This window comes from Capricornis sumatraensis, chromosome 8, assembly GCF_032405125.1.
Source record: "Capricornis sumatraensis isolate serow.1 chromosome 8, serow.2, whole genome shotgun sequence".
In the NCBI taxonomy this organism is placed as follows: domain Eukaryota; kingdom Metazoa; phylum Chordata; class Mammalia; order Artiodactyla; family Bovidae; genus Capricornis; species Capricornis sumatraensis.
The window spans coordinates 25,421,186-25,448,386 of NC_091076.1; the positions used below are offsets into that span (position 1 = coordinate 25,421,186).

The 27,201-nt window shown below is 48.7% G+C and overlaps 1 protein-coding gene across 1 annotated transcript in view; it reads left to right on the top strand.

Moving 5' to 3' along the window:
* Positions 1–5,584: 5,584 nt before the first annotated feature.
* NAV2 (neuron navigator 2) overlaps positions 5,585–27,201 on the top strand; it is a 421,834-nt gene continuing 400,217 nt past the window's right edge. Inside the window, exon 1 of the mRNA XM_068977628.1 lies at positions 5,585–5,842. Within this exon, the coding sequence (XP_068833729.1) occupies positions 5,585–5,842 (258 nt within the window). The remainder of the gene's footprint in view (positions 5,843–27,201) is intronic.

Below are 27,201 nucleotides of genomic sequence, written 5' to 3' on the forward strand. Positions count from 1 at the left end.
TTCCTGGTTTGGGAAGATCCCCTGGAGAAGGAAATGGCAACCCACTCCAGTAGTCTTGCCTGAGAAATCCCATGGACAGGGGAGCCTTGTGGGTTATAGTTCATGGGGTCACAAAAGACTTGGACACAACTTAGCGACTAAAACAACAATTGTCTCAAACCCTTGTAAACATGCACACATTCACACACACTCCTTACACATCAGCCTTGCAAGTGGGAAAACCCACAGTCATCAGTTCTCAAAATACAATGCAGGGATCACTGCTGGGCATACAGATCTTCACACGTCCATCTGTGGAAGAAGGTAGATTAGAAGCAAGCGCAGAGAGAGGTGAGCAGACTTTCTAAACAGCTGTTCTAAGGTTCTTACCCCAGTTTCCCTGAAGTCTGAGATGGGTGGGCTCTCAATTCAGCCATTACCAATAAGCATTTGATAAGCATGCCTTATGACAGGGAAAAAATAAAACTTAAGTGCTTAGTCCCTACTCTCAAGATTCAAAGGATGATAAGCATTTGGGGCCAGCAAGAGATATTACTGGAAGTTGCCAACCCATGTCATAAAAAACTAAGGAAAAGTGCATATTTGAGAATAAGGCTTTCTAAGTTTTTTCTAACTCCCCAATAAACTCAAGAATATTTTGCTTTTTATATTATCTGGAGACTTACAATATGAGCCTTCATAATTTATAGCAGGGGTCTCCAAGAGCCTGTTGATTCTTTCCCCAGGTCCCTGAATTTTTTTTTTTTTTTTTTGTGGTAGGCTGCGGTTTATATGTTTCAGTCTCTCTTAGGACTGCCTTCTTGGGAGGTAAGCGCTGCTAGGGGTCTTTAACACAGATAAAGGGTGGGTTGATGGGGTTGGTCACTTGCAGATCAGCCCTAAAGACCAATTTACACTCAACTAATCACCAGTGGATCAGAAAGCAGTGTAGCTGGCACATCCTGACCTAGGATGGTTCTTACAGCCAGGGAGGTGCCAAACTCCTCAGATTCTGATTCAGTGGTCCTGGGAGCTTTGCCAATATGTTTCAAATTGGGTGGTTTTGAAAGTTGAGAGTCTGACAGAAGAAAAAGAGAAGGGTTGTCAAAGCTGGGATTTAAAATAGTGGGCTATCCATAATATATATAATTTTTTTAAAAAAATAGCAATAAAAAGAAACTTGGACAGTGTGTTCTTTCCAAAGCAGTTTACTGTATCCTAAACCAATGACTCCTTTAGCAACCAATGCTTGCCAAACTTATTGATTTCAAGTGACTTCATTCATGTTAACACAGCATCTATGTGGAAGGAGTAACTTTATAGGACATTTTTATAATTTGAGATGATCTTATTTAAGGAGGAATCTTGCAATTATCTCTTGCCTCAGGGAAAAAAGAGCTTTTCCTCCCATGTCTTGCTATAATGACAAAATTATTTTGCTGTAAAGAAAGAAAATGAAAAAAAAAAAAAAAGAAAGAAAGAAAATGAGGGGAAGACAGGAAAAAAATATAAAGGGAGATGAAAACTGTTCCAGGAAAGAGCAAATAAAATTATTAAAGGGATATGGAGGCTGGGAAAGAATTTGGAAATAGACTAAAAGATTCACTTGTTTTCCATTGAGAAAGATGAGAAGTCACTGGACTTTAGGTTAAATAAATCACACAAGTTAAGGTGCAGTCATATATTTACCAAATCCTAGAGAATTAGGAAAAGGTACTTTTTAAAAAAGAATGCACTGTTTTTCAAATTAGTATATATTTGAGGGTCTCAGAACCCAAAAAATGACCTTGGTGCAAATATGATTTAAATGGGAAACCCAAGATGGCAAACACATAGTATATACATCACTATGTCCATCCATTTCTGTACCCATGACAGACATTATTAATTGACTAGGCTGCTGTTTCCAACTTAACTAGGTATATTCACCTTTGGAATTCCATTTAGCACAGGGTGACAGAAAGTCAGTTAGCTAGAGATGGCCCTTGAGATGAACCCATTTTGCTACCTATGATTTAGTTTACTACACAAAGTGTGAGCTCCAGACCACCAGCATGGGTGTCACATGGGAGCTTATTCTGAAATCAGAATCTCAGCCCCAGTCCAGAACTACTGAATGGAATCTGTATTTTAGCAAGATCTCCAGTAATTCTTATGTATATTAAGGTATATTACATATATTAAGCAGAGACATCACTTTGCCAACAAAGGTCCTATAGTCAAAGCTATGGGTTTTCCAGTAGTCATATGGATGTGGAAGCTGGACCATAAAGAAGGCTGAGTGCCGAAAAATTGATGCTTTCAAATTGTGGTGCTGGAGAAGACCCTTGAGTGTTCCCTGGACTGCGGGGAGATCAAACCAGTCAATCCTAAAGGAAATCAACCCTGAATATTCACTAGAAGGACTGATGCTGAAACTGAAACTCCCATACTTTGGCTACCTGATGTGAAGAGCCAACTCATTGGAAAAGACCCTGATGCTGGGAAAGACTGAAGGCAAGAGGAGAAGGGGATGACAGAGGATGATATTGTTGGATGGTATCACTGACTCAATGGACATGAGTTTGAGCAAACTCTGGGAGATGGTGAAGCCTGAGAAGCTGCAATCCATGGGGTCACAAAGAGTCTGACTCAACTTAGTGACTGAACAACAGCAACATATCAAAATTTCAGCAGCCCTGAAAGAGCACTGAATGCATGATGCATTCATCAGAATCATTTGGTTAAACACTTGGTAAACCTAGATGCTTGGGCCCCAACTTTGGGAATTTTGGTTTATCAGATCTGGGGTGGGGCTTATCAAACAAGCTTCCAGGTGTTGATGCTGCTGGTGGTGATCTGGGGACCACATTTTGAGAAAAACTACATTAAGGCCATGGAAATACTTTGGAATATCTCCATAATCTTTAAAGTCAAAGACTGCAATATATTTCCATAACTCTTGCTATATCTGGCAGAACCAGAATTCTGGATAGGAGAGGCTCCAAGTTTTAACAGAGCATAGCATCTTTTATGATTTTATGTACCTGGATCTGAAAGGCTCTCCCTCTGGTTAATTGCCACTGGCATCATTCACTCATCTATCTGATAACAATCTGGGTAGCTATTCTGTCCACAGCATTATACTCAATGCTGAGAGAATCTAATGCAGGTTAAAACCACATTCCTGACTTCAAGAGGCCTTCTCTTTAAGAAGAAAATAAACATGAAACAATAAACAAGGTAGCATCAGATAGAAAAGGGCTGAGTGCTAAGTAAGTGACATGGCAGACTATGTGTAATTTAGAGGGAGGAATACCTGGAATTGCATACAAGACTGTGTGCAGTTCAGCCCAAGTTGCTGCATAGAATGGATAGAGGTAAGATGGGAGAGGGAGCAGGCCAGGGTAAGAGGCACCTTCTTATTTCTTAATACTGTTTTAAGAGACTATCTTTAAACTTTGAAGTTTCCTACTATCAGGATAACAACAAATCAATGCTATCAACATTGAAAATTAGGCTATAGGGTGGACATAACTGTGAAAAAACTGTATCTCAGAGACAGAGAAGTGAAACAACTTTACATAGATGACTGGAGGGTGGAGTGGGGGATACCGGTAACAGTAATTAAATAACAGGGATAATAATACCTAACTTCTACCGGTCTTTCACATTGCAAGTACCCGTGCTACATGACTGTAATTAACTATCTCATTTATCCAAACAATAGCATAATGTCTTCAACCCCCCTCCGTACTCCCAGTAAGAACCGAAGCTTTGTAAAGATGTATCTAAGTAAAAGAACTTGCCCGATTTAAATCCAGGAAGTTCTACGGGGACGGAGGGTGGGGGGCTGGTAATCCTCATCTGTGAATCGCGAGGGGTCTGGCCTGCCTGTGTCATCCCTTCCAGCTCTCTGCAAGGAACCCACAGAGCGCCTGGGACAGGAGAGAAATCCTCGAGCGGACTGAAGTCGAGGAACCTGTGGGGTCAGTGCGTCCGAGGCGCAGACAGGGAGGGGTTCCTATCAGAAACGCAAGATTTTAGCCCAAGCCCGGCCGGGGTCCTGGAGCTTCTCCGGGCTTCCTCTGGCCACTCTAACTACAGAATGTGGTAGGTTGCGAGGAGGAAACGTCTGGGGTCGGCAGGCTTCGCGGGGGTATTGTATTTGCTTATAAATACTTCACATAGTTAAGTGAAATGTGCAGCCTTTGAAAGCTGGAGAGGAAGCCATTCGGAGGCCCCCCGGCCCGCCTGGAGGAGCTGGCAGAAAAGAGAAGAAATGGCTGGCGCGTCCTTCACGCGGGAGCCTCAGGAACCGCCCTGCCCAGACCAGATGGGGGGCCGCGGGGCTGCAGGCGCGACTCCGGAAGCTTCAGACCGTTAAGGTGACCAGAACAATTTAAAAAAGGAAACAAACTTTCCCGGAGCCTTCCCCGCGGGGCCCCGAGGCGGGCGCTTGCGTTCGAAAGGGCATTTTTCAAAAGGGTTTCAGGACGCGGTGGGTGTGGACCCGCGGGGGAGCGCGCGGCCAGAGCCGCGCTGCAGAGCGGCCACCAGCCCGCTTTGTACTTGCGGCCAAAGCGCGGCCCCAGAGTTTCGGCGGCGGCCCGGGGAGTTGAGGCCACGCCCCCTTTGCAGGGAGAGCCGCGGCCGCCGATTGGCCCGCCGCGGACCAATCGGCGCGTTGAGGCGGCCCGGGCTGTCAGCGCGCGCCGCAGCCGCGCGGGTCGCAGCCTGTCCTCCCCTTCGCGGAGCCCCGCATCCAGCGCAGCCTTCCCGGGAAGCGCGGCTGCCGCTCGCGAGCGCTGCCTTGCCCTGCCCTGCCCAGCCCAGCCCGCCAGCCGCGCGTCCGGGTGCCCGCGGCCCGCGGCCACAGCCTTGCTGCGCTATAGCTCACGGAGCATGTGCAGACCCTCAGGCGCCGAAGTGCTCTCTGCCCCGGGGGGCTTCTGGCAGTGGTGACTGACTGTCACACCTAAAGAGACCTTTCGGGGGCTCTCGCCGCGCCTCTGCGTCGCGGGGGGACACTGCGGTGCTTGCGATCAGAGCGACAGCTGCCTCTCGCTGAAGACGTCTTGGGCTGCGTGCGCCCTCCCTCTCTTCCTCGTATCGCTCCTTCCCTCCCCTCCGCGGTTGCTAGCCCCTTAGCTCGCCGGCTCACACCCGCAGCCTCCCCGGAGCGGGAGGCGTGGGTCCCCGCCACCCCTCTTCGAGCGGGGTCTCCTCACTTCGGAGATGCAATGACAAGTTAATATGGGCGTCCAAGCCTCGGGGTCCCAGGAGGAGAATCGCGAGAGGCAACAGCTCCTGAGCACCCAGAGCCGTTGAACAGGCCACCCAGGAGGGGCGTGAAACCCGGCGGCAGCATCCGTCCAGGTGGGACCCGCTGAGCGCCGCGCGATCAGTCCTCCGCCGGGTTCTCGCACCGCCAAGGCCAGCTCGACCGATTGCTCCGAGATCCCCGAACCCGGGGATTTTTTCTTTTTTCCTCTTTCCCTCGGCTGGTGGTGGGCGCCTCTCGGGCCGAAGGCCGGCGCCTGCTCTGCTGCCCGCGCTGCCTTTAGCGGTCGCCTCCGCCGCCGCTTCCAGGGACGTGCTGGGAAAGCCGAAGCCCCGGGAGAAGATGCCGGCCATCCTGGTGGCCTCCAAAATGAAGTCGGGACTGCCCAAACCCGTGCACAGCGCCGCGCCCATCCTGCACGTGCCCCCAGCCCGGGCGGGCCCCCAGCCTTGCTATCTCAAGTTGGGAAGCAAGGTGGAGGTGAGCAAGACCGCCTACCCTAGCCAGATCCCCTTGAAATCGCAGGGGCTGCAGGAGCTGGCGGGGGAGGGGCTCCCGCTGCGGATGAGCGGCTCCGTGGAGAACGGGTTCGATACCCAGGTGAGAGGTGCTGTGTGCCTGGGGCACTGTTCTGCGGGGAAGGGTGAATATTTTTTTGAGGGTGGAAGTTGACACGGCTGGAGAGGGGAAAGGGGTACCCTGTGGGCTGAGAAGGGGACCGTGCCACTTAGGCCAGCAGATTGGGGGTTGCGCTCGGAGAGTGAGCTGGTCAGTGGGTGTGGCCCGGGTGACCGAGGTTTGCCTTAAGGAGCTCTGCGAGATCTGGATGCTGGCTGCCTGCGGGTTCCTTCTTGGGGGCGCGGTGGGGTGGGGCACGATCAGGGTGTCCTCAAAAAACCATGTGCCACACTGGAAATGTCAAGTTCTGCATGTCGAGGGGCTTGGCCCCAAGAAGACAGTGTCTGCTGCAGCGGCTGTGTGTCTGTCGGTTCTGCAGAGATTCTGTCCCTGCCGAGGAATGGTCCGAGACCTCGTTGGGCTCCACTCCCCCCTGGCCTGGCTGCAAGGTCCAGGAAAAGAGGTCTAGGGGTGGCAGTGTACCGGCCCCCCTCGGCTTGGAGATACTCGGGCCTGCCCCATCCTTCGGTCTGACAGCATTCCAGGCACGGTGCTAGGACTGCGGTAGGAGTGCCCGGTGCACCGGCGGAGGCAAGCAACTGGAGACTCCTAGCGTCTCGGCTGGCTGTAGCGATGGGGCGGGGGTGGCTGCCTCGGAATGGCGGCCCGAAGCTAAGCCCCTCCTTCCTGGGTAGTAGATCCCGGTGCCGGTAGCCCGGGTGACTGGGGGGGGGGGGGGGTGCGGGTGTGGGGGTGGCTTGAACAAAATTGATGACTTCTACCTTTCCAGACCGAGCTCGCATCACCCAGTTCGGCTGGGTGACAGGCCCTAGCCATGCAATCTCTTTTAAGGAAATCAGCAAGGGCCAATCCGGTTCTCCTGGCTTCCTGCCCTCACTGCTCCTTTTTTCCCCCCTCCCTCTCCTGGTAGGAGGGAGCAGGGGCACGCTGTATTTTCTTGGCAGTTAGTCAGCAGGGACTTTTGGGGACAGGCCGACCTGACGGATGTGACTGTCCCAGTCAGGAGAGGCGGAAAGCCAGCGGGGGAGGTAGTGTGGGGCTGGTGTCAGGGAAGTGGCAACAGACCAGCTGACCTTTTTGGCACTTAATCTCTGCTGACCCTGTCTCCACCTTCTCCTAGAGCTTTCTCTGATCAGAGGCTAGAACTCAACACATTCCTAGCCTTTCTGATGGAGGAACTGAAGCTGGAAGCTAATTGTAAGCAGACTTTTGGAACTCTGGGCTGGAGAAGGCCCTCAAAGCAGATTACGTTCCCACACCAGGCTGATAAGCATGCCCCTTGCTGCTGCACTTGCTAAACATTTTTGGAAGCTGACAGGTTTGAGTGATGGCGTGTGGGAGGAAGGCAAGATTTACCCCCAATGCTACTGGGCCTGTCTCTGCTATAGGGTTTTGTGCTCTGAGCTCTTTTTCTGCTGTTCATCACAGGATTTGTTCAGTGGTCTCTGAAACAGGAGTGAGCCTGGGGGGGTGCGCTCTTGTGAGGGTGTCCCCTCCATCCTTGGAGGCAGGGCTGATGGGGTGTGGTGGGGTGTGATGGAGTGGATGCGGGAGGCCAGAGCGGTGACACACACCCTCCATCCTGATGAAGAGGGCCTGAGGAATGAGGGCAAAGTGGACTCTGTGATCATTGTGACCAGGCAGCTGTTCTACCGCTGTCCATTTGACCTTTCACTTAACACACAGGGTTGGAGGGCTTTCGATGGGCAGGCTCTGAAAAGGTGATTCATCACCCTGTTTCCTGGAAAAAATGATCTTTAGCTGCTGCCAGAGGGGCTCATGTGGTCCCGTTCCCTCAAGGCTTTCCTTCTGTCCCCTGCCCACAGCCCACAGTCCCTTGTCTGCCCCCACCCCACCTCCCTTGCCCTCAAGGGGGCCCTGTGTACTGACCACGAGGGTGGTTTGGGTGGACTTTCCAGTGGGCTACCTGGTTTTGACAGCCTGCCTCCCCCTTTGTTTTCATTCACAGTCGGGCTTCCTGGCAGTTCTTCTTTGTGCAGATGCAGATCCTTGTTCTCATGGCCTCGCCCTGGCATCAGAGAATCAGTGGCAAAAGGGGTTTTCCTCTTTGGACAAGTCTTCTCCCTCTGGGCCTGACATATTGCCTGTGCACCATCCAGGAAGGCCTCTCCATGCAGCCTGAGGACAGGGTCAGGCTTGGTAGTCCCGAATTCAAAACCTGATGTTTGTCACTAGAAGATCCTCCGGAGATGAGGAGTTAAGTGGCAAATGATATCTTGGGGCATTTGACTCCCTTTGTTACTCAGAGGCTTTTACTAGGCTGGGCTGTGCAGTGGTCAGTAGCACAGGCTTTAAAGTCAGGTGGATATCCCAGGTGTCCTGCCTTTACCATGTACAAGCTGGTGACCTAGTTCATTAACCTCTCTGGGCCTCAGTGTTCCCATCTGTAACAATGGACATTTAACAACCACACAAATTGTGAGAGGCTTAAGAAAAATAACATTTGCAAAGTGCCATATACACCTGTCTATATATATGCATATACATACATCATAGATACATATTTATATATGTATATAAGTAAGATATGTAAAGCCCAGTGTCTGGCAAATAGGAAACACTTAATAAAATGAGCCATTTATATTGCTAAACCAAGAGATGGGGCATTGTTGAATGTAGATCTAATAGCCTCTCAGTGAGAAAAGGCATAGCTTATTCTGTCAAGCCCTTGAGAAGGTATCATTCAGTTCACAAGGGTTTACAGAACATCTGTCACATACCTAATATAGTACCAGGCATGGTGGGAAGGTGAGGGAAGTGCCTGACGTGCCAGGCTCTCTTCGTATGATCTCATTTCATCCTCACGGTAACACTTAAAGCAGATATGACTTCCTATGACAATAATTTCATGTAACATCTTCAACAACCGTAATATAACAATGGCAAGTCATCACATAGCACTTCTGATGTGCCAGGAATTGTTCTAAAAGACCTCATTTGATTCTTACAACAATCCAATGAGACGTGTTATCATTCTCATTTTACACTTGGGAAACTGAGGCAAAGGCTGGGTTAGTGACCCCATGAATAGCAGGAGTAGAATTAGAACTTGGACAGCCTGGTTCTGGACTTCCTGTTCTTAATCAGCATGCTATAGAGAGAAGATCATAGGGACTTTCCGGTTACTCACAGGCCCTGACTTATAAGACCACCACTCTAGCCACTGAGCTGGAGGAGTAAACAGGGCTCAGCAAGGTTGAGTGACTCTCTCCAGGTCATCCGACTCCAGGGTGGCAAGCAGGGAGTCCAGCTGTGGGTGGTCTGGATTGCAGGCTGGTGGTCTTCCCCATCTTCATAGCTGCCTCCTCCTTTCATGTTCCGGTGGAGGTAGAGGGTATATTAGACATGGTCTGGGCCTTGGAGGTCTTATAGTCTAGATGGGAGGTAGAACTGATGTACTGAAGACATCAGGGCACAACACCAAGAGGGCTGAGAGGGCTGTTTGGGGCTGAAAGGAAGGAAAAGGCCACGATGGCTGGAGAAGTCCAGAGAGCCTCACGGAGGGGGCTGGAGATGGTGGGTTCCAGAGATGGGCAGGAATAGCTGGGAGGGGAGGAGAGGGGGTGTGATGAACGTGTGGGGAAGAGGGAGGGCATGCAGTGGTGCAGAGCAGGAGGGGGTGTAGCCACAGGGAAGCCACACCTTCACGTAACAGGCGATGACTTCATATTTAGTATCTTCCTTTCAAAAGGTGAGCATGAGCAAAGAACAAAGGCTTTTCCCAGTTGAAAAATTGGAATTGCCTGTTGCCTTCCTGGTTGATAGTGGTCCTGAGCATGTGGGTAGTTATGGAAAGACGGTGTCCATAAAAGACCTGGTTCATAGCAGACCCTTGGGGAATGACAGTGATTATTATTAGTTTAAGGTTCAGAATCTCTAACATGGTGTGATATGGGGAAAGGAGACAGTTCTCATGGCTTATATTAGGCAACAACTTATTTCAGCCAGTGATGGCCCATTCTCCCGCAAGCCTGCTCTCCATCTCCATCAAGTGTGAAAAGACTTGATGTAGCCAGCAACTAGCTTTTAGGTGGAGTGCCACTGTCAGCTCGCCAAGCTCCTCACCTTGAATCTCTCCCGCAAATCTATCGCTGGGGCTCGACCCCCAGAGAGAGGAACTGTTTTGCAGCTGCAACATCCCTCCCAAGTCCCCCTCCTGGTGCTGGGATACCTGGGCCTCCCCTCAAGAATGAACATTTATAGCATCTGCTCTGTTAACATGGCGTATAAATTATGACCATGTGCAAAGAATTGTTTTAGAGACCTGCTCTGTGTTAGTTCAGAAACCCTGTCCGACCGACCTTCAGATAAGGAATGCTCATGAGCTATTTGAGGAGAGGTTAGCCTATTTTTAAGAAGCAGTTGCAGAGGGAAAAAATTATATTTATATATATATAATACTTTGATATTTCCTGTTTTTAGGAGCCTGGTGTTCAACTTGCAGCTTACTTCTTTAAAAAAGTAATTAAAAGTGATGGAAATCCTCTGTGGGTGTTTTAGATGTTTAAAAAAAAAGACACAGACAAAGCCCCCCAGGAAGAGAATGCAGCTCCAAGCTTGCAACCTGTTGCGACTTTGCCCCATTGTGTTTTGATTAGAATCCTTGCTCCATCATCAAAGTTGATTATGGATTTGATTAGTGCATTTTTCTGCTATTGTGTTATTCCCTTTCTTCTCTTCCTCAGTTCTTGGAGGAGAATGTGTAGTATGGTTATCTGCCAACATGCAAGAATGTTTATAGTTCACGTATTATTGCTTATTTCACGGGTTAATTTTCTGAAAACACTTTAAGGGTGGGACTGGTGGCTCATTTAGAGTATCATTACGTGTGTATATATGTGTGTGTATAAATACATCAACTTCTGGATATGTGTATATACACAAATACACACACATATACAAATATATACACATGGAACAGCTTAAAGTAATAAGCACATGTAAGCACACACACATCAAAGGCCAGACTGGAGGAATTACAGCCCAATTTCCAGCTTTCAGAATAGCTTGATTTGCTCCCCACTTCTCATACTCCCTTCATCTGTGACCGAGATCGAAGAACCAAGTCTTGGTGTCCTACTTTATTTATTTATAAGATGTAAGAGATGTAGCCTTGAGAGAGGTGTTTTAATTAGGCCTTAGTGACACTCCTGAAGCCAGTCTGCAAAAGCCGAAACACCTGGTGAGATTTTGGACATTTGGCTTAAGAGATTCTTATTTCTTAAAATCAGTCTCAGCAGCAAGGAAGGGAACAGTTATGAGGCATCTGCTATAAGCCAGGTAGTACTCTGCAGGGATTTTATGTGTGTATATATCTATCTATCTATCTATATATGTATAGGTATATATATGTATACATATTATGTATATATATGTATATATACATGTGTGTAATGTATATAATATGTATATATGTATATATTCATATATGTGTGTGTGTATAATGTATATAATATATATATTATGTATATAAAATGTAGTATGAGGCACAAGAAACTGGGTAAAATGTAAAGTGGCCCATGAATTTCATAGGAGGAAGATGAAACCCAGGGAAGTTACCACTTGGAGGCAATTTTTGTTCATATTTATTGCTTTATTAATATTTGGCTGCTCCAGGACTTAGTTGTGGCGTGTGGGATCTTTAGTTATGGCACACACACTCTTAGCTGTGGCATGTGAACTCTTAGTTGTGGCATGTGGGATATAGTTTCCTGACTGGGGATTGAACTTGTGCCCCCTGCATTGGGAGCATGGAGTCTTAGCCACTGGAACACCAGAGAAGTCCCTGGAAGGCAGTTTTAAAATGGTTGATTAGGCTTAATTGAGAGACAGACCTGGGTTCAAATCTAGGCTTTGGGCAAGTTAACATCTCTAAATGTAAGTGTCTTTATCTATGAAGCAGAAACAATGATTCTTAAACATTGTCTGTAAGAATCCAATGAGATAATACTGGGAGGTTGCTAACACAGAGCCTGGTATGGAATAAGCAAAAAATATGTGATATCGCCTAATTTTATTACCCAAGGTCAGAGCCAGGTTTGGAAACCAGATCTGCCTCATTGCAAGCTCATGTTCTTTCTACCCTACCTTTCTACCTCTCAAGTGCATGGTTAACTATATGGAGAACAGGTGGTTTGCACTGTGGAAGCAGAGAGCATAGTGGAGCTTTTGTTAGATGAATGGGGAGCAAGAGTAAGTTCAGAACAGTGTCCTCTAAATGAGTCGTGTCCAGAGTTGTAAGTGAAATCTTCACATTTTGGTTCCAAACATGCCATTTCTATAGCACTAACCAAGCTGAGGGATCTGCTGCAAACCAAACTTATGGGAAGCCTCCTTTGAACACCCAGTCTGAACTGGTACCGTCAAGGTGGTTGAATGGAACTGGCCAATCTGATTGTGCTGCCCGGGACCAAGAATGGAACAATCCCATTGATTTGGCTTCTGAATGGCTTCTCATTGTTCTGAAGGCAGAAGGAAAGCCCTCTTCCCTTAGGGCTGGCATGATTGTGGTGGGAGCTAAACCTTGTGATCAGGTTGGTCATTAAGGTGCCCCAAGGCATGGCTGGGTGCCCAATGGTGTTTTACTAATAGCCACAGAGCCACATTCAATGGTGACTCTGTCTCTTGGTCACATTGTTCAAAGAGATGGACAATGTGTTCCTGGAATGTCTCAGGCAGAATGGTTCATGTGATTTTGGGAACAAAACTGGGTCAGGCTTTTGTGCTGCAGTCCACACAAGTCAGTAGTGAGTGACAGCTAAAAGTTTTTGCAGGAACCCCAAGTCGCCCACACAGAACCTAGAGAGTGATTCATGACTTAGTGCTCCATTTCCCAAGGAAAACAGACCCTCTCTTGTGTTTTGCAAACAATGGCCCCACAGCCTCAGAATATTTTCTCTCTCCAAGTGAAACTTCAGTACCTCCAGCGAATTTTGGTTTGTAGGTGTGGGGGCTGGGTCAAGATAATGGCGAGGTTCTTTTGGAGCCTTGGAACCAAATCAAATACTCACAAGAACATGATTATAATAATGGGAACCGGCACTGACAGAGCGTGGCACTGGACACGCATCATTTCATTTAATCCTCACAACACCCCATTAGATAGACGCTACTTCCCCAAGAGAACAGAAATGACAGTTCTTGGAATCAGCAACTTTGGTTCTTCAGATACTTTGCTGCATGACCTTCGGTAAGTTACATTTTCTTTTGAGCCTCAGTTGCCTCATCTATAAAATGGGTAGAATGATACTTGTTCTACTCTTTTTTTTGAAGAGTTTTTGTGACACTTAATAGAGGTGATTATTATGCATGACACTGACCTCATCATCTTCCACTGTTAATACCCTTCAAGGAAACCAAGGGTGAGAGAGGTTAAACTACTTTTCCAAGTAGCACAGCTGGTTAAGTGGTGGACCAAAATTTGAACCCTTAACTATTTGGTCTCAAAGTCAAGGCTCTGAAATAGCAAGTGTGAAAGCACTTAAAAAAAAAAATCTGAAAAGGCGTTGTTAATATGGAATCAAAGTAAACTGCTATAAAATTTCTTTGGGCATGGTATATATGATATCTGGCTCCTCCCCTCTGCCCCAGAGTTTAGAAATATTGAAAATATTCATTCAATATTAAATAAATATTTGCTACTTCATCATATCATTTAACCTCTCTGGGGTTTGTAAAATTCCAAGTGCTCTCATGCCCCAGGGTCCAGTAAGGTGTGATCACTGTGTTACTGGCAGGGCTGATTCTGGACAGAAGGAGGAAAAATGGGGTATTTGATAAATTGTTGGCCTGCAGAAGCAATCAGATAAATTCAGATTATGGGTCATTCTTTAGGACAGTGAGCCTGGGATCTTCCAAACTGGCAATGCCATGAAAAACAAAAAAGAAGATTAAAAGGTAGATGGAGAACTATTCTAGAAAAGGAGACGAAAGAGACGTGATAACCAAATCCAATAGGAGATCCCTGACAAGCAAAGCCACAAATGCTAGAAAGGCCATTTTGGAAACAATGGGAGATGCTTGAATGCAGATTGTATATCAGATAGTATTACTTCACTGGGCCTTCCCTGGTGGCTCAGGGGTAAAGAATCCACCTACAATGTGGGAAGATGTGGGAGACATGGGTTTGATCCCTGGGTTGGAAAGATCCCCTGGAGTAGGAAATGGCCGCCCACTCCAGTATTATTGCCTGGACAATTGCATGGACAGAAGAGCCTGGTGGGCTACAGTCCATGGGGTCACGAAGAGTTGGACACAACCGAGTGACTGAGCATGATTACTCCGTTGTTGTTAATGGTTTGGAAATAATGTAAGAAAATGTCCATTTTCTTGGAAGATACCTGCTGTATTTAGAGGTGAGGTGTCTGGGTGTCAGCAACTAAGTCCCAAATGGGTTCAGGACCAAAAAAAAAAAAAAGTGAGTATATGTGCAGATAGAAGGAGAAAGCAAATGTTATAAAATGTTTAAAACTGGTGAGTCTAGATACACGTGCAACTCTTTCAACTTTTGTTTGAAATTTTTCAAAATAAAATGTTGGGAAACAAAAAGAAAGCCTTGGCGAAAGAGTATACATGTGCAATCCTCTTGACATCTGTGGTATATCCATGAGAACATATACGAGGTAGGATGTGTGAAGTAAGAGTGTATGTGTGTGTATATGTGTGTGCACTCACAATAAAGAGCCTGGCCAAGTTTGTTTCACCGGGATCTGGACTTCTTATCTCCATTCTGGTACAGCGTGAGAATCTTGGCTTAATTCCTCTTCTTTTATGAGGATGGTTGTGGAAATTTTATGGAAATCATAAGGTCCAAGTTTATTTGATAATCTCTTGTAAAAATCTAAGACATTTCCAAGGTTGAAAGTACAAAAGAGACTCTTTTTAATGAAGAAGTTTTTAAAATTATGAAAACACCAGGTTGAATTTTACTCATCCAGGCATGGAGAAGGCAAGGAGTCTGAACAGAAGCAAGGTCCTTTCTCTGCTTTAACCCCCTTTCTCTCACTACTTAGAATTCCTTTGCCTGGCTCAACCCTTCTCATCCGTTACCCATTCAAGGTCAGGCTTAGTGTCGCCTCCTCCAGGAAGCCCTTTGCCACCACCGTGGTCTGAAGGTAGCCTGTCTCCTGTGTGCTCCCATAGCCTGCGCTGAGCTCCTGTAACTTGAACTATGGTTGTTATTTAGCCAGACCGCGACCTCCATAAGGTTGAGGGTGTGACTCTCATGATCTCTGCTGGTACTACATCAGCCGGACTGCATCAACACATATTAAGTTCTTGGTTCATATTCTAGAAGGAAAGAAGGAAGGGAGGGGGAAGATAAAAGGAAGAATTGAAAAACAGGATTGAGTGGCTGTTGAGCACCAGCTGTGTTCACGAAGCTGTGGCTCAGCCATATGGCTCCTGTAGAACTGTCTGTCAGTGTACGAGCTGAAACGAGCCCATGGCGATGGGTGGCCAAGCATGGAAGACAGAGGGTGAAGCCAGTGTCAAAGCTCTCCAACCAGGTCTTGGGGAAACTTACCTGGCTGGGTAGTGGGAAGAGGCAGATTCCTTTACACAAGTTTACTTTACACGAGGATGTCTACAGCATCTGCGCTGTCTGGTTGCTCCACTGGAAGGTCTATCTGGATGTGATCATGGTGGTTCAGCAGACTGGAAAGTTTCCGTGGAGAGGACACTGTGGGCTCTGGAGGGCTTTGGCACATCCCCCCACCAACAACTTTGAAAGGGGGACTGAGAAGTGTTCTAAAGGGTTTTAGTTGGTTAAGAAAAGAGGATATGACCAGCCTTCCAGGAATAAGGGTGACAGCAACCACTCATGTGCCATTTCCGCACAATCTTCACACTCAATCTCAATCTTCACACTCACTTTCTGAGCCTGATTTATCAGGAAGGAGGAAAGCGAAGGGTCAGTGGGGAGATGCCTGAGAGGGGTCTTTTTTAGGTCACCCAGCTGGTTTGAACAGTAGCAGGATTCCTACCTGGTGTTTCTGAGTCCAAAATGTGCCCTTAACCCACTCCAGTGTTCCTGCCTGGAGAATCCCAGGGACGGGGGAGCCTGGTAGGCTGCCGTCTCTGGGGTCGCAGAGTCGGACACGACTGAAGCGACTTAGCAGCAACCCCTGTCTTCTGCCAGTAACTGGAAGAGGCCTGAGTCCCATACTGGGGTGCTGCTTTAAAAAAAAAATCAAATCTCCAAGCCCTCTGCTCCTTGGAGCCTGCTCCCCGTTTCCCTGGCCGTGGCCTCCCCGCTGTCTCCTTCTTGTCGGGGCCTCTGTGCCTGTCCCAGCCTGTTGCTGGAGGTTCTGCGTTTACCAAGTGAGGAGCTCCACTGGCTTTGGCTTGCATCTTGCTGCAGTCTGGGCACAGTCTCCTCTCACTGCCTGCTGTCCCCCAAGTCACCCCCGTGCTGCTCGACCCAGCAGGTCCATGTGCCTGACAGCTGGCAGGACCTCTTTCCTGTCCTCCTGTGGCAGCTCTGCAGACAGTTCCCATTGCATGCTGATTTGCTTTGATTATTTTCAGACCTGGGGTGACGCATGTTGACGTCAAAGTATGTGGGCCACAAAGCATCCCCGAACTGTCAGACCTTCCAGTGTGTGAACTTTGCTTGTTAACTGTCTCTGGACAGAGGAAACCCTGGAGGGAAAAATACCATTTAGGCGACGAAACCAGATTTATAAGAATCAGGCTTACTCGGGATGTCTGCTTAGTGATTTGTGCCTCTATGAACTAGATATTTGGGATGTCTGAGCCAGTGCGGACCTTGGAGGCCATCTATTCCCATAGCTCCATTGCCAATGGTGAAACAGCCTAGAGAGGGGTGTGAGTTGCCCGTGGTCACCCAGCTCTGAGGGCAGAACAAAAACCTGGGATCCAGGCCCTCCATCTTCTGACCCAGTGTTCTCCCCGCCTCACTCATGGCAGTCAGATGTTCTGCTCTGAAGGGCCTGATGGCCTAAAGAATTGGAACCAGCCCTAAGCTATGTTCTTTCCTTCTCCATCTACTGAGTAGTTAAGATACGTATTCTTTTCCTAAAAAATTACTTTATTGAAGTATAGCTGATTTACAATCTTGTGCTAATTTCTGCTGTACAGCAAAGTGATACAGTTATATATATACATATATATATATACTTTCTTTTTCATATTCTTTTCTGTTATGGTTTATTGCCATATATATATAAATATATATTTATTAGATACAGTTCCTTGTGCTTGTTGGATCTTGTTGTTTATCCACTCTATGTATAATAATTTTCACTGCTAATCCCAAACTCCCAGTCCATTTTTCTCCCAGCCCCGTCCCGCCTGGCAACCACAAGTCTGTTCTTTTCATTCTCTCATATTCGAAAGCATTTGCATTTGGCTCAGTGGATCAAAACTAGGAGTTCTTTGTGGATGGTATGATTGTGGCAGCAGACCACCATTCAACACCTCCCATGGGCAGGACACTGTCCATACATCATCTCATTTAAGCCTCACCACAATGAGATAAGGCTGGTGGCATTTCATCCGTTTCATGTTTGAGGCTCATAGAAGGTCAGTAATGTGACTGAGACCACATGGAGTCAGCTTTGAAACTCTCTGCTTTCACATCTGTGCTTTTTCTGCCCAGCATCTTAGACCCTGCTCCCCTAGGCTGGAAGTTAGAGAAACCCAGGTTAAGAGCCTACTTCCCCATTTATTTACCAAGCATCTAACTTCCCCGTGCTGGTGTAGGGCCCGGGACACTGTAAGTTCTCAGTAAATAGTTGTTGAACTGTAACTTGGACAAGTCAGTCCCACTAAGCCTCAGTTGCCCAAGGGAAAGTATAGCACTTCAGTGTGCTGTGCAGATCAAAGCAATACTGTGTGTGAAAGTGTCTGCTATGGGGTAGATAAGATCTAGTGTTACTTACTGAGCTCTTGCTATGTGCTGGTCATTCTTCTAAGCACTCTCTATGGATTTTCCCATTTAATTATTATAAAAGCAATAATCTCTGAGGTAGGCACTTTGGTTATTATCTCCATTTTACAGGTGAACCAGGGCAGGTAGAGCATAAGCAACTTGCCCAAGGTCACCTGCCTACAAGTGGAGGAAACAGGCCTGAAACTCAGCAACGCTAGCAGAGCCTGCGTCCTCCCCCATGGCACGGTCCTCTCTCTGTGCCTCTCCTAACTCTAGTTGAGGGTGCAGAGGAGAGACGAAAGCACAGAGATGGAAAACAATTTGTTTAAGGTTCTTTAGCACGAGAGGTAGTAAAACCCAGCTAAAACTTGCCTTCCTAAAGTAGCCTGGGGCTTTGTTCTTTAAAAGGTGCTGGCTTCCCTGGTGGCTCAGTAGGTGAAGAGAATGCTTGCAATGCAGGAGACCTGGGTTCAATCCCTGGGTTAGGAAAATGCCCTGGAGGAGGGCATGGCCACCCTACTCCAGTATTCTTGCCTGGAGACTTCTATGGACAGAGGAGCCTGGCAGGATACAGTCCATGGGGTCGCAAAGAGTAGGAGATAACTGAAGTGACTTAGCTAGCACACACACAACTCTAGTGGGAAAGGACAAACTATTTTGTCCTGGGAAGCTCTCACAAACTGGAGATGGTCACTAGGAGTCAGTGACTCCCAATTGCCTGGGGGTGGCTTTCCCCTTGGGTCCCTGCTTCTCACTCATTTGGAATCATTTCTTCTCTGGATTGCAGAACAGAAACCAGTATAAATTTGACCTAGTCCCTAGAAATGTTTACCTGGCTAAAAATATGCCGGCTTTGTTACATTTTTAGCCAAATTTAGATTTGAAGTATATGCATTGCCCACACCCATGTATTAGGCATGAACTGTTGGTACATTTTGTAACAGGAAGCTGCTGGTTTTCCATTCCAGAGAACTGGAATTTGGTCAGAAATTTGTCATTTGCAAATGCCAGCTCTCGCCACATTCCATTGCTGTTTTTAAGAATGTCTCGTCACCTGGAGTTGGAGGAAGCAGGCCATGGGTGAGGCCAGGCTGGCCAGGCTGTCTTGGTGTCTTTTCTCTGGGTCTGGTGCCTTCCAAGCGACCTCCGCCTGGCTCTCCCCAGGCCCTCGCCATCTGCACTGTGTTGCCTTTGGATTAGTGCATGGGCAGACAGGGTGCTTATTTTAGAACTGGAAGGAGAAGAGATGTATCAATAAAAAATAAAAGCTGGGAAGGAAAAAATCCATTCAGTGGTTTCAAAATATCTCTCCCTTAACAGGACAGATTATTTTTGTTTCTTAAAAACAACTAGGTGATTTGCTCCTAGAAACAGAGTTGGAAAGACTGTAAAAAAGGAGGAGGCTATTGAGATAGCCTGGAGGTTTCACCACCCTGGCCCATTTGCACAGCGCAGGTCATTTCCCCCCACCTCCAAAACCCCTCCTGCTCTTGACTGGAAGACTCTGGAACCTCAGAACCATGTCACAAAGACCCTGTTGTCTTACCTCTTTATTTTATAGATAATGAAGCCTAGCCTCAGGGCCCTTGCACCTGCTGCCTGGAATGTCTTCCCCAGATATTGACGTAGCTCCTTCCCGCCTCTGCTCAGATGCCCCTTTATCAAAGGCACTTTTTCTGACCATCCTATATAAAAGAACAGTCCATTCTTTTATGTCTCCATGCTCTGCTTTATTTTTCTCCAGAACCAGAGCAATCTACCGTAGACACGTTATATATTTATTATCTTGTGTCTTCCTCTATTAGACTTTCAGCTCATTAAGAACTAGGGCTTCACCTCTTTCGTTCACAGCTATCTCCCCCACACCTAGAACAATGTCCAGCACTTAGTAGGTGATTACTAAATATTTAATAAATGAACAATAGGGACTTGTGCAAGATTTCAGGCAGAGCTGGGACTAGCCTCTAGGTCTGACTCCAAATCCAAGATTCTTACACCTATTTCTCTGGATGCTACTAGGAAATCTACAGTGTGTCTCTTAAGATGAGAATGGGTTAAAATGTTCTGCCTTTGACAATTTTGCACCTTTTGTAGGGACTCTTACTGCAAAGGATGGACTAGTATCTTAGCACAAAGATCATTGTCTTAACCTCAAGATGTAGGTGAGTTAGGTTGGCTGGGAAAAGGTAATATTTTTGATCAGGTTGGGGAAATCTTACCCTGTGAGCAGACTCTTACGTGGTCCAAGTTTAGGGCTGGATCCCCAGTAGGAGAGAGAGCTGAGAACTGGATTTGCCAACACGCACTGCTTCCATTTTGTCTTCCGTTTGGCTTCTTTCTCTTCTCCTCTCCCCCACCCCTGCCTCCCCTCTCCCTCCCTCCTTCCTGCTTTCCTTTCTTTGTTCTGGCTCCTTTCTGTACTTCAACCCTTGTTAATAAAAAACCATGATCTCTGAACTAGCTATCATAGCATCACCTGGAGGCTTGGTAGAAACACCAAACCTTGGGCTTAGCCTCTGACCTTCTGAATCACAATTTGCATTTGAACCAGAACTCAAGATATTTCATAGGCAAATTAAAGTTTAAGGAGCCGAAAAGCAATTATGCCCTTACCTCGTCAGAAGTGCTGAAGAGAAACTTCCCTCCTGAAAATACTCAGTTTCCTCTTCTGTATGGAGGCATGGACCCTGTTGCCTCTAATAACCCCTCTGATTAGGGATGGGAGGGATGGACAGGACACCCCCTGAAAGAGGATATCAGAAAAGAGGCTTCTAGAATCTGCAGCCGATGCATATCTTACACTGCTGTGTCTTGTGGAATTCTCCAGGCAAGAATACTGGTGTGGGTAGCCATTCCCTTCTCCAGGGGATCTTCCCGACCCAGGGATTGAACCTGGGTCTCCTGCATTGCAGGTGGATTCTTTACCATCTGAGCCACCAGGGAAGCCCTTATTCACTGGGCTTTGTGGCTAATGCTTGGTCAGTGTGATGGAAGGCTGGCATCTGTCTGGTAGCTGCAGAAGGAAGGGAAGTCCTGTCTTTGACCTGGGCATTAAAGATTAGAGGACCTCAGCTCTCCTCTTTGCAGTGAGCTCTGGGCTGGTTGAGATAGCATCTGGCAGCAACTGGAGGCAGTCCCATCGCAGCCCTTCTCACTGTGGGCTTGGAAGTCTGCTCTAGCCCCTTCAGCAAAGAGAGGACAGCCCCTCCCTCAGTCTGAATAGAGCCCAGCTCCCAGGATCCTTTGCTGTTTGGAAGTCTAGTTCTTGAATTGCAGTGGGAAGTTTCATTGCACGATGCCAGCATGTTGTGAAGGAGTGCGCCCCAGAGTACCAAGGGGAGGGGCTGGCTCTGGTGGTCATGCTGGGCTCTCTATCCCCGCTTAGAGAAGCCCTGTCAATGGGCAGGTGGCATGCAAATGTAATCTGTCTCCCTGCTGAGGCGTTTCTTTCAGTCATGCTGCGGTTGGGTCCTGATTTGCAGAAAGCCCATTGATAAGAGCAGAGCAGATTAATTGAGCCCCTGAATCAGGCTGTTTGGTGAAATTATTGTCTAATGCTTTTAGAGGTGGCAGCTTTTTTTTTTTTTTTTTCAGCTCATTCTGTGTAAATCAGAGCTACTTAAAAGCTGCTTACACGGTCACTGGTACCATAGAAACCAGCCATCCCTGCGCACGCTCCTGGCCCAGTTGGGCAGGGGCCACTGTATGTGTAGGAAGGGGATTTAGTGGGCTTGCTCCAGCATCCACAGGAGGGAGGAGGCCCTGGAGGAGGTCAAGGAGGGCTTTCTATTCCTTCCTCAGCTCCCCTAGACTTGTCTCATTTAACCCCATCCAAGTCGCCTGGAGGAGGGACATCCCCCGCCCTCTCAAGTCCACACTGAGCCCTGATGGGAACAGAGAATCTGTCCAGTGACTGAAAGGTAATGAGTCTGACGCTGAGATGTTTGTAGATATGTGCATGTATGTATGGGGATGTGTACATGCACAGGCATGCACGGGCATGCGTGTGTGCGTGTGTCCAGATGTTCCTCTAGGGGCTGGAGAAAGTCCATTCCGACCACTGGCCACACCATAGCATGTGAACAGTGTGAGGAGGCTGCAAGCGCACTGTTCTGAGAGTCGAAAAGCTTGAGTTTTCTCTCTTAGACCCTCCTGAACAAGCCACGTGACCTGGGCACACGGCCAGTCATTCTTTGCCAGGACCACGTGGAGCTGTCAAAAAGAGAACAGATGTCCAGACATGTCCCTTCCAGACACAGGCTTGGGGTGAAGCTTCTGCACCTGTATTTCTTAGGACTCTGCAGGGGATTCTGATGCATGGTCTGGGATCGGAGCTCTTGGATTTGAGACCAGCATTCAGAGAAGTCAGGATCATGAAGTAGGTAAGAGAAAGTGGTCATGACCACACAGACCGGGGCGTAGACTCCAGCTGTGCCCAGGTAAGGTGAATGGCTGACACACTTGTCCGTTCTTTCTTATCTGCTCTAGAGGCATGAATGTCTCAGCCTCACAGAGCTGCTCTGAACGTTCCAGTGCAGGAAGCGTGCAGCCAATGCCTGGCATATGTGAAGCGAAGTCGCTCAGTCGTGTCCAACTCTTTGTGACCCCATGGACTGTAGCCTACCAGGCTCCTCTGTCCGTGGGATTTTCCAGGCAAGGTTACTGGAGTGGGTTGCCATTTCCTATGAGTTCTCGTAAATGTTGGTCTCAGGTATGTGCGTGCATGCGTGTGTGTGTGTGCGTGTGTGTGTGTGTATTTTCTGCTGTACTCTCGTATATGGATAGAAACCTCTCAAGGAAGTCCAAGGAGAATGCAACTGGGAAATAAGATGGCAGAGCTCAATTATATTAATGTAATTTGGCAATAAGGAAACCAATTAATTCATTCTTTCAGTCAGTTATTAACAGGAAACGAGAGTGTGCAAAGAAGGGTCCTGTGGGACCAGAGAGAGGTGCCAAGCGTGCCTTTCTCCCTCCATGAGAGTGGTTCTTAAACTTCGCTGTGCATCCTTACGACCCAGGTACTTGTTAAAAATGTGGAGTCCTGGGCCTTACCTCAGAGACGCTGATTTTGCAGAGCTGGGTGAGGCCCGAGAATTTATATTTTGGGCAAGTATGATTAAGTGAACTTGCAGAAGATGGCCCACAGCCACTGCTCTCTGACAAAGGCTGGTCCAGAGGGAAATATCAACTTGGATGATTAAAGAGAAGGGGGAGCTAGGTGAGTCGGGGCAGGCAAGGATGAGAGCCCAGATAAGGTGAGAGGAGCTAGGCTTGAATGTATGCATGCGAGATGCAGAGAAAACAGGGCAACTTCTTCAGGATTTGGTGTGCTGAGCACAGGGGGATGGGCTCTGGGTGGATGGGGAGTCCTGGCTCCTGTTCTTGCAGCCGGGGGCTGGAGTTGCTGTGGAGGGTGGGCATCACACTGGATGTCAGCCCCTGGAAAGCTCTCACCAGGACTCCTGGTAAAGGACCATGAACCCAGAGTATGTGTCCCTTCATCCTCTGCTTAAGGCCCAGGCTGGCTGCCTGTAGCTTGCCTGGCAGTGCCCATAGAGTTCAGCATCTGTTGGCTCACTCAGAAATCAGAGCTCAGGAGCAACCTGGGGCAGGGACACCTGGAAGGTAAAGTAGGCTTGAGATCCTCAGGACCCCAGAGCGGGGTGGCAGAAAGAGCTCCAGCGCTGTATTCGAGCGTCAGTGTGAGCAGACAGGGGCCTTAGTCAGCGTCCCAGGCCTCCAAGGGGCCTGGTGTCCCCTTGTTAAAGCCTGAACCTAGATAGCCCCCAGCAGCGGCCTTTGTGTCTTGTGTCACCGAAGAGCACGTTTCCTGAGTCGCCAGTGGCTTAGAAAGAGCTAGAAATAAGGAGGGATGGAGGGGAAGCCCCTGCTTGTGTGCCAGGTTCCTGCTACCTGCTCACATGTTTTGCCTCCTTTGGTCCCCACCTTGGAGGTAGATACCAGGAGTCTCGTTTGAGAGATGGAGAAAGGCTCAGAGAGCTAAAGCAACTTGCCTAATCCCACACAGCTAGGACTGGGCAAAGCTGGGGCTGGGACTCGCTCTGTCTGCGTCCAGTTAATCGCCCCGAGAGTCTCTGCGAACTGGGGGGGAGGCTGTGCTGCTCTGCCCTAGGTGCGGGCCCCTCGCAAGCCCCGCTGCCCCGGCTGGGGGGGCGGGGGGCACAGGGAGGGCAGGGCCCCCCGGAGTCCCGTGACGTGTGGGACATTTCTATGCCCTCCGTCAACAATCCAGTCTTCAGTAACGTTGCCCCTGGCTGCCAACTGCTTTCGCCATAGCCAGACGCCCCCACTCCCGACACCCACCCACACAGGCGAAGGCTGCGGCCAAGGGCACCCCAGAGGGGGAGGGGGATGTGCCCTCTCGAGAGGCCTCTGCAGAGCCCCTGAATGGCCCCATTGAGGCACAGGCAGGATGACAATGGCCGGCTGGGATCCCCGGTCTGGGTCCGCTGAGGTGAGAGGGCTGGGGCTGGGCAAGCGGTGCTGGTTCAGAGGCCAGATGCTGACTTCCAGGGCAGGGAGCCAGCGCCTCTGACGCGCTCTGAAATGCCAGCTCTGCTTAATGGGGAGCAGCCGGGTCGGGCCTCACGCCCCTCCCTGTGCCGGGAGGACTGGGAACCCGCTCCCAGCCACCACAGGCCAGCTCTCAGCCTCCTTCCGTGCCCGTGCCCGGGGCTGGGCCCTGCTCCCTCCACACTGGGGACTGTGGGGGGCCTTTCTGGATTCCCCTTGGTCGTCACAGTCATCATTCTCAGATCGTTTGAAGAAATAAGCCCTCTCCAACAACTTAGGTGGGGTGGCTAGGTAAAACACAAGGCACCCAGTCCTATTTGAATTTCAGATAAAAAATTGTGTTTAAGTATATGTGTGTGCTTAGCTGCTCAATCACGTCCAACTCTCTGTGAACTTACAGACTGTAGCCCACCAGGCCCCTCTGTCCACGGGGATTCTCCAGCCAAGAATACTGGAGTGGGTTGCCATGCCCTCCCCTAGGGGATCTTCGCAACCCAGGGATCGAACCCAGGTCTCCCGCAGTGCAGGCAGATTCTTTACCAGCTGAGCCAGCAGGGAAGCCCATTTTAAGTACATATCAAATATTAACAATCAGTAAAGACGGAACCAAGATTTGGGTCCATCTGTTGTGTCATGGGACACACTTACACTGGAAAATTATTGGTTGTTTATCTGAAATTCACATTTAACAGTGTGCCCTCTGTTTTCAGTTGCTAAGTCTGACAATCCTATCTCAGGGAGCCGTGATGGGCTCATGTGTCGGGGTACCAGGGCTCGGCTATATTTCCCTCTGTGCTACTGAGGGGGCCACGTAGAGGAGGCCTCTCCTCCACACACTCTCCACCTCCTGCTCCCACAACCTGGGGTGCTAGAGGCTGCACATAGTAGGTGCTTTACTGAAAGGTGGCCACTGCCCAGTTCTCTTCCTCACCCCTACTTCCACGAGCTGCGTCTTTCTCCCTCTAATCCCGCAGTGGAAAAGGAAGCTTCGGGGTGCATTTTGAGTGGGAGACTATTTACTGAGCACCTCCCTGTCACATGGGGCTGAACCCTGGAGACTCAATGGTGAACAAGCCAGATGTGGTCTCTGCCCTCAAAGGAGCTTACAGGCTAGAAGGGGAGGTGTGCAGTGGACAAAAGAGCAACTGTGAATCAGCAAACCATGAGCACTGAGGGTGGTGGGGGGAGGCACAGATGGGCTCTCGACCCCAGGAGGGCATCTCACCCACACCTGCATGACCAGGCTGACATGAAGACTAGGGGCCTTGGAGTTAGAAATCCTGACTAGCTGTGTGGCCCTGGATAAGTCACTGAACCTCGCTGAGCCTCAGTTTTCCTCATCTGTTAAGTGGGAACAACATACATCACCTCTAGGACTGGTGTGAGATTCCAAGTAAAATGGTGCATGCAAACATGTACTGCCAATGCAGGGCTCTAGACAGAGTCTGTGTGTGTGTGTGTGTGTGTGTTGGGGTGTTGAGTGTAGGAGTGGAAGGAGAGGGGAAATAAAGAGGGGCCAGGAATGCCTGGCCCCCTGCCTGCTCCATGCCCTTCTGTCCTTACCCCCTCAGCATGCTGGTTCTCTGTCTGGCATTGTTATTGTCAGTCTTTTATCTGATTCTCCTTCTGTCGCAGAGAAATAGCAGTGATACCAGATGTTTATATGGTATTTTACAGTTTGCAAAGTATAATGATGAAGAGCCTGAGCTGAGGATTCAGACAGGCCTGGGTTCAAGTCTTGTCTCCACTCTGTGACCTCACAGAAGTACTTAAGCTCACTGGGCTTAGTCTTTGTCAAATGGAGCCTCACAGGCATTGAGATGATGGAAAAAGACCAGTCACATAAAGCACTTAGTATGGAGCCTGGCACCCTGCAAGTCCCCTGGAGGTGAGCGGCTCCAACAGGCTCTTGTCTGAGTATTGAAACATCCTTGCGAGGTGGTATTGTTAGGTGGAGGAATGATGGTCAGGGACGTTGGATAACCAGCCTAAAGAGGCGGAGCTGGAGGAATGGCTGTAGAGGCTACACTCCTGCCTTCTCTGGAGGCCTTTCTGTCACCTGGTCAAGGGCTCTGCTTCTAGCTCTCATCCAGATGCCTCTCTGGGGACTAGCCTCCTCTCTGACTTCAGGCCCTCCTTGCCTGTTGTGGCCTGGTCCAGACACCTGGCTGCCTCCTTAAGATCTTGGCATGCCCACTTGTGCTGGACTCTGCGCTGCCCAGCCTTCTGTGAAGTAGAGAGAAAGAGCATCCTCTAGGAATCTGAGGGTTTATGTGCCTCACGACATCCATTTTTCCTTTGCCAGGCTCGAAGTCTGAGATGTGGGCGTTTTTATTGCCCTCTTAAACCTTTTGTCAGCTGATACCCGCACAATTATGCTGTTGGCAGGGACGCTGCTTTTATTGTCTTGAACACAAAAGCAGCTTTGAAAAGAGGGGGCACTTCTGGGGAGCAGGTGGGGGTGGGCTCTCACAGGAGAGGCCTCTCCACTGACAGCGTCACCCTCCCGTGGGAGCAGACGGGTGGCATTGCTCTTGTAGGTGGTACTCTGGTTCCTAATAGAATAATGATCTATAGCCCATAGGTGTTGAGGGGAAGGGAGAACTTGCTGTGTGCACAGCACTGGGGTGCACTTCTGGCCAGCATTGTGTTCGGTCCTCCGACCCATTTTGCAGGGTCAGGCCTTAGACCCATTTTGCAGATGAGCAGAATGAGCTGGAGAGGCTAGCTGATTTGGTCTAGGTCAAGTGACTGGTAAATGGTGGCACCGGCTTTTGAGCTCAGGCGTGTTTGGCTCTGGTGCCCATGACTGGCTTTCTCTTAGCTACACATGGGTCTGCGTGCGGCATCTTGGAGGTGCCAGTTGGGG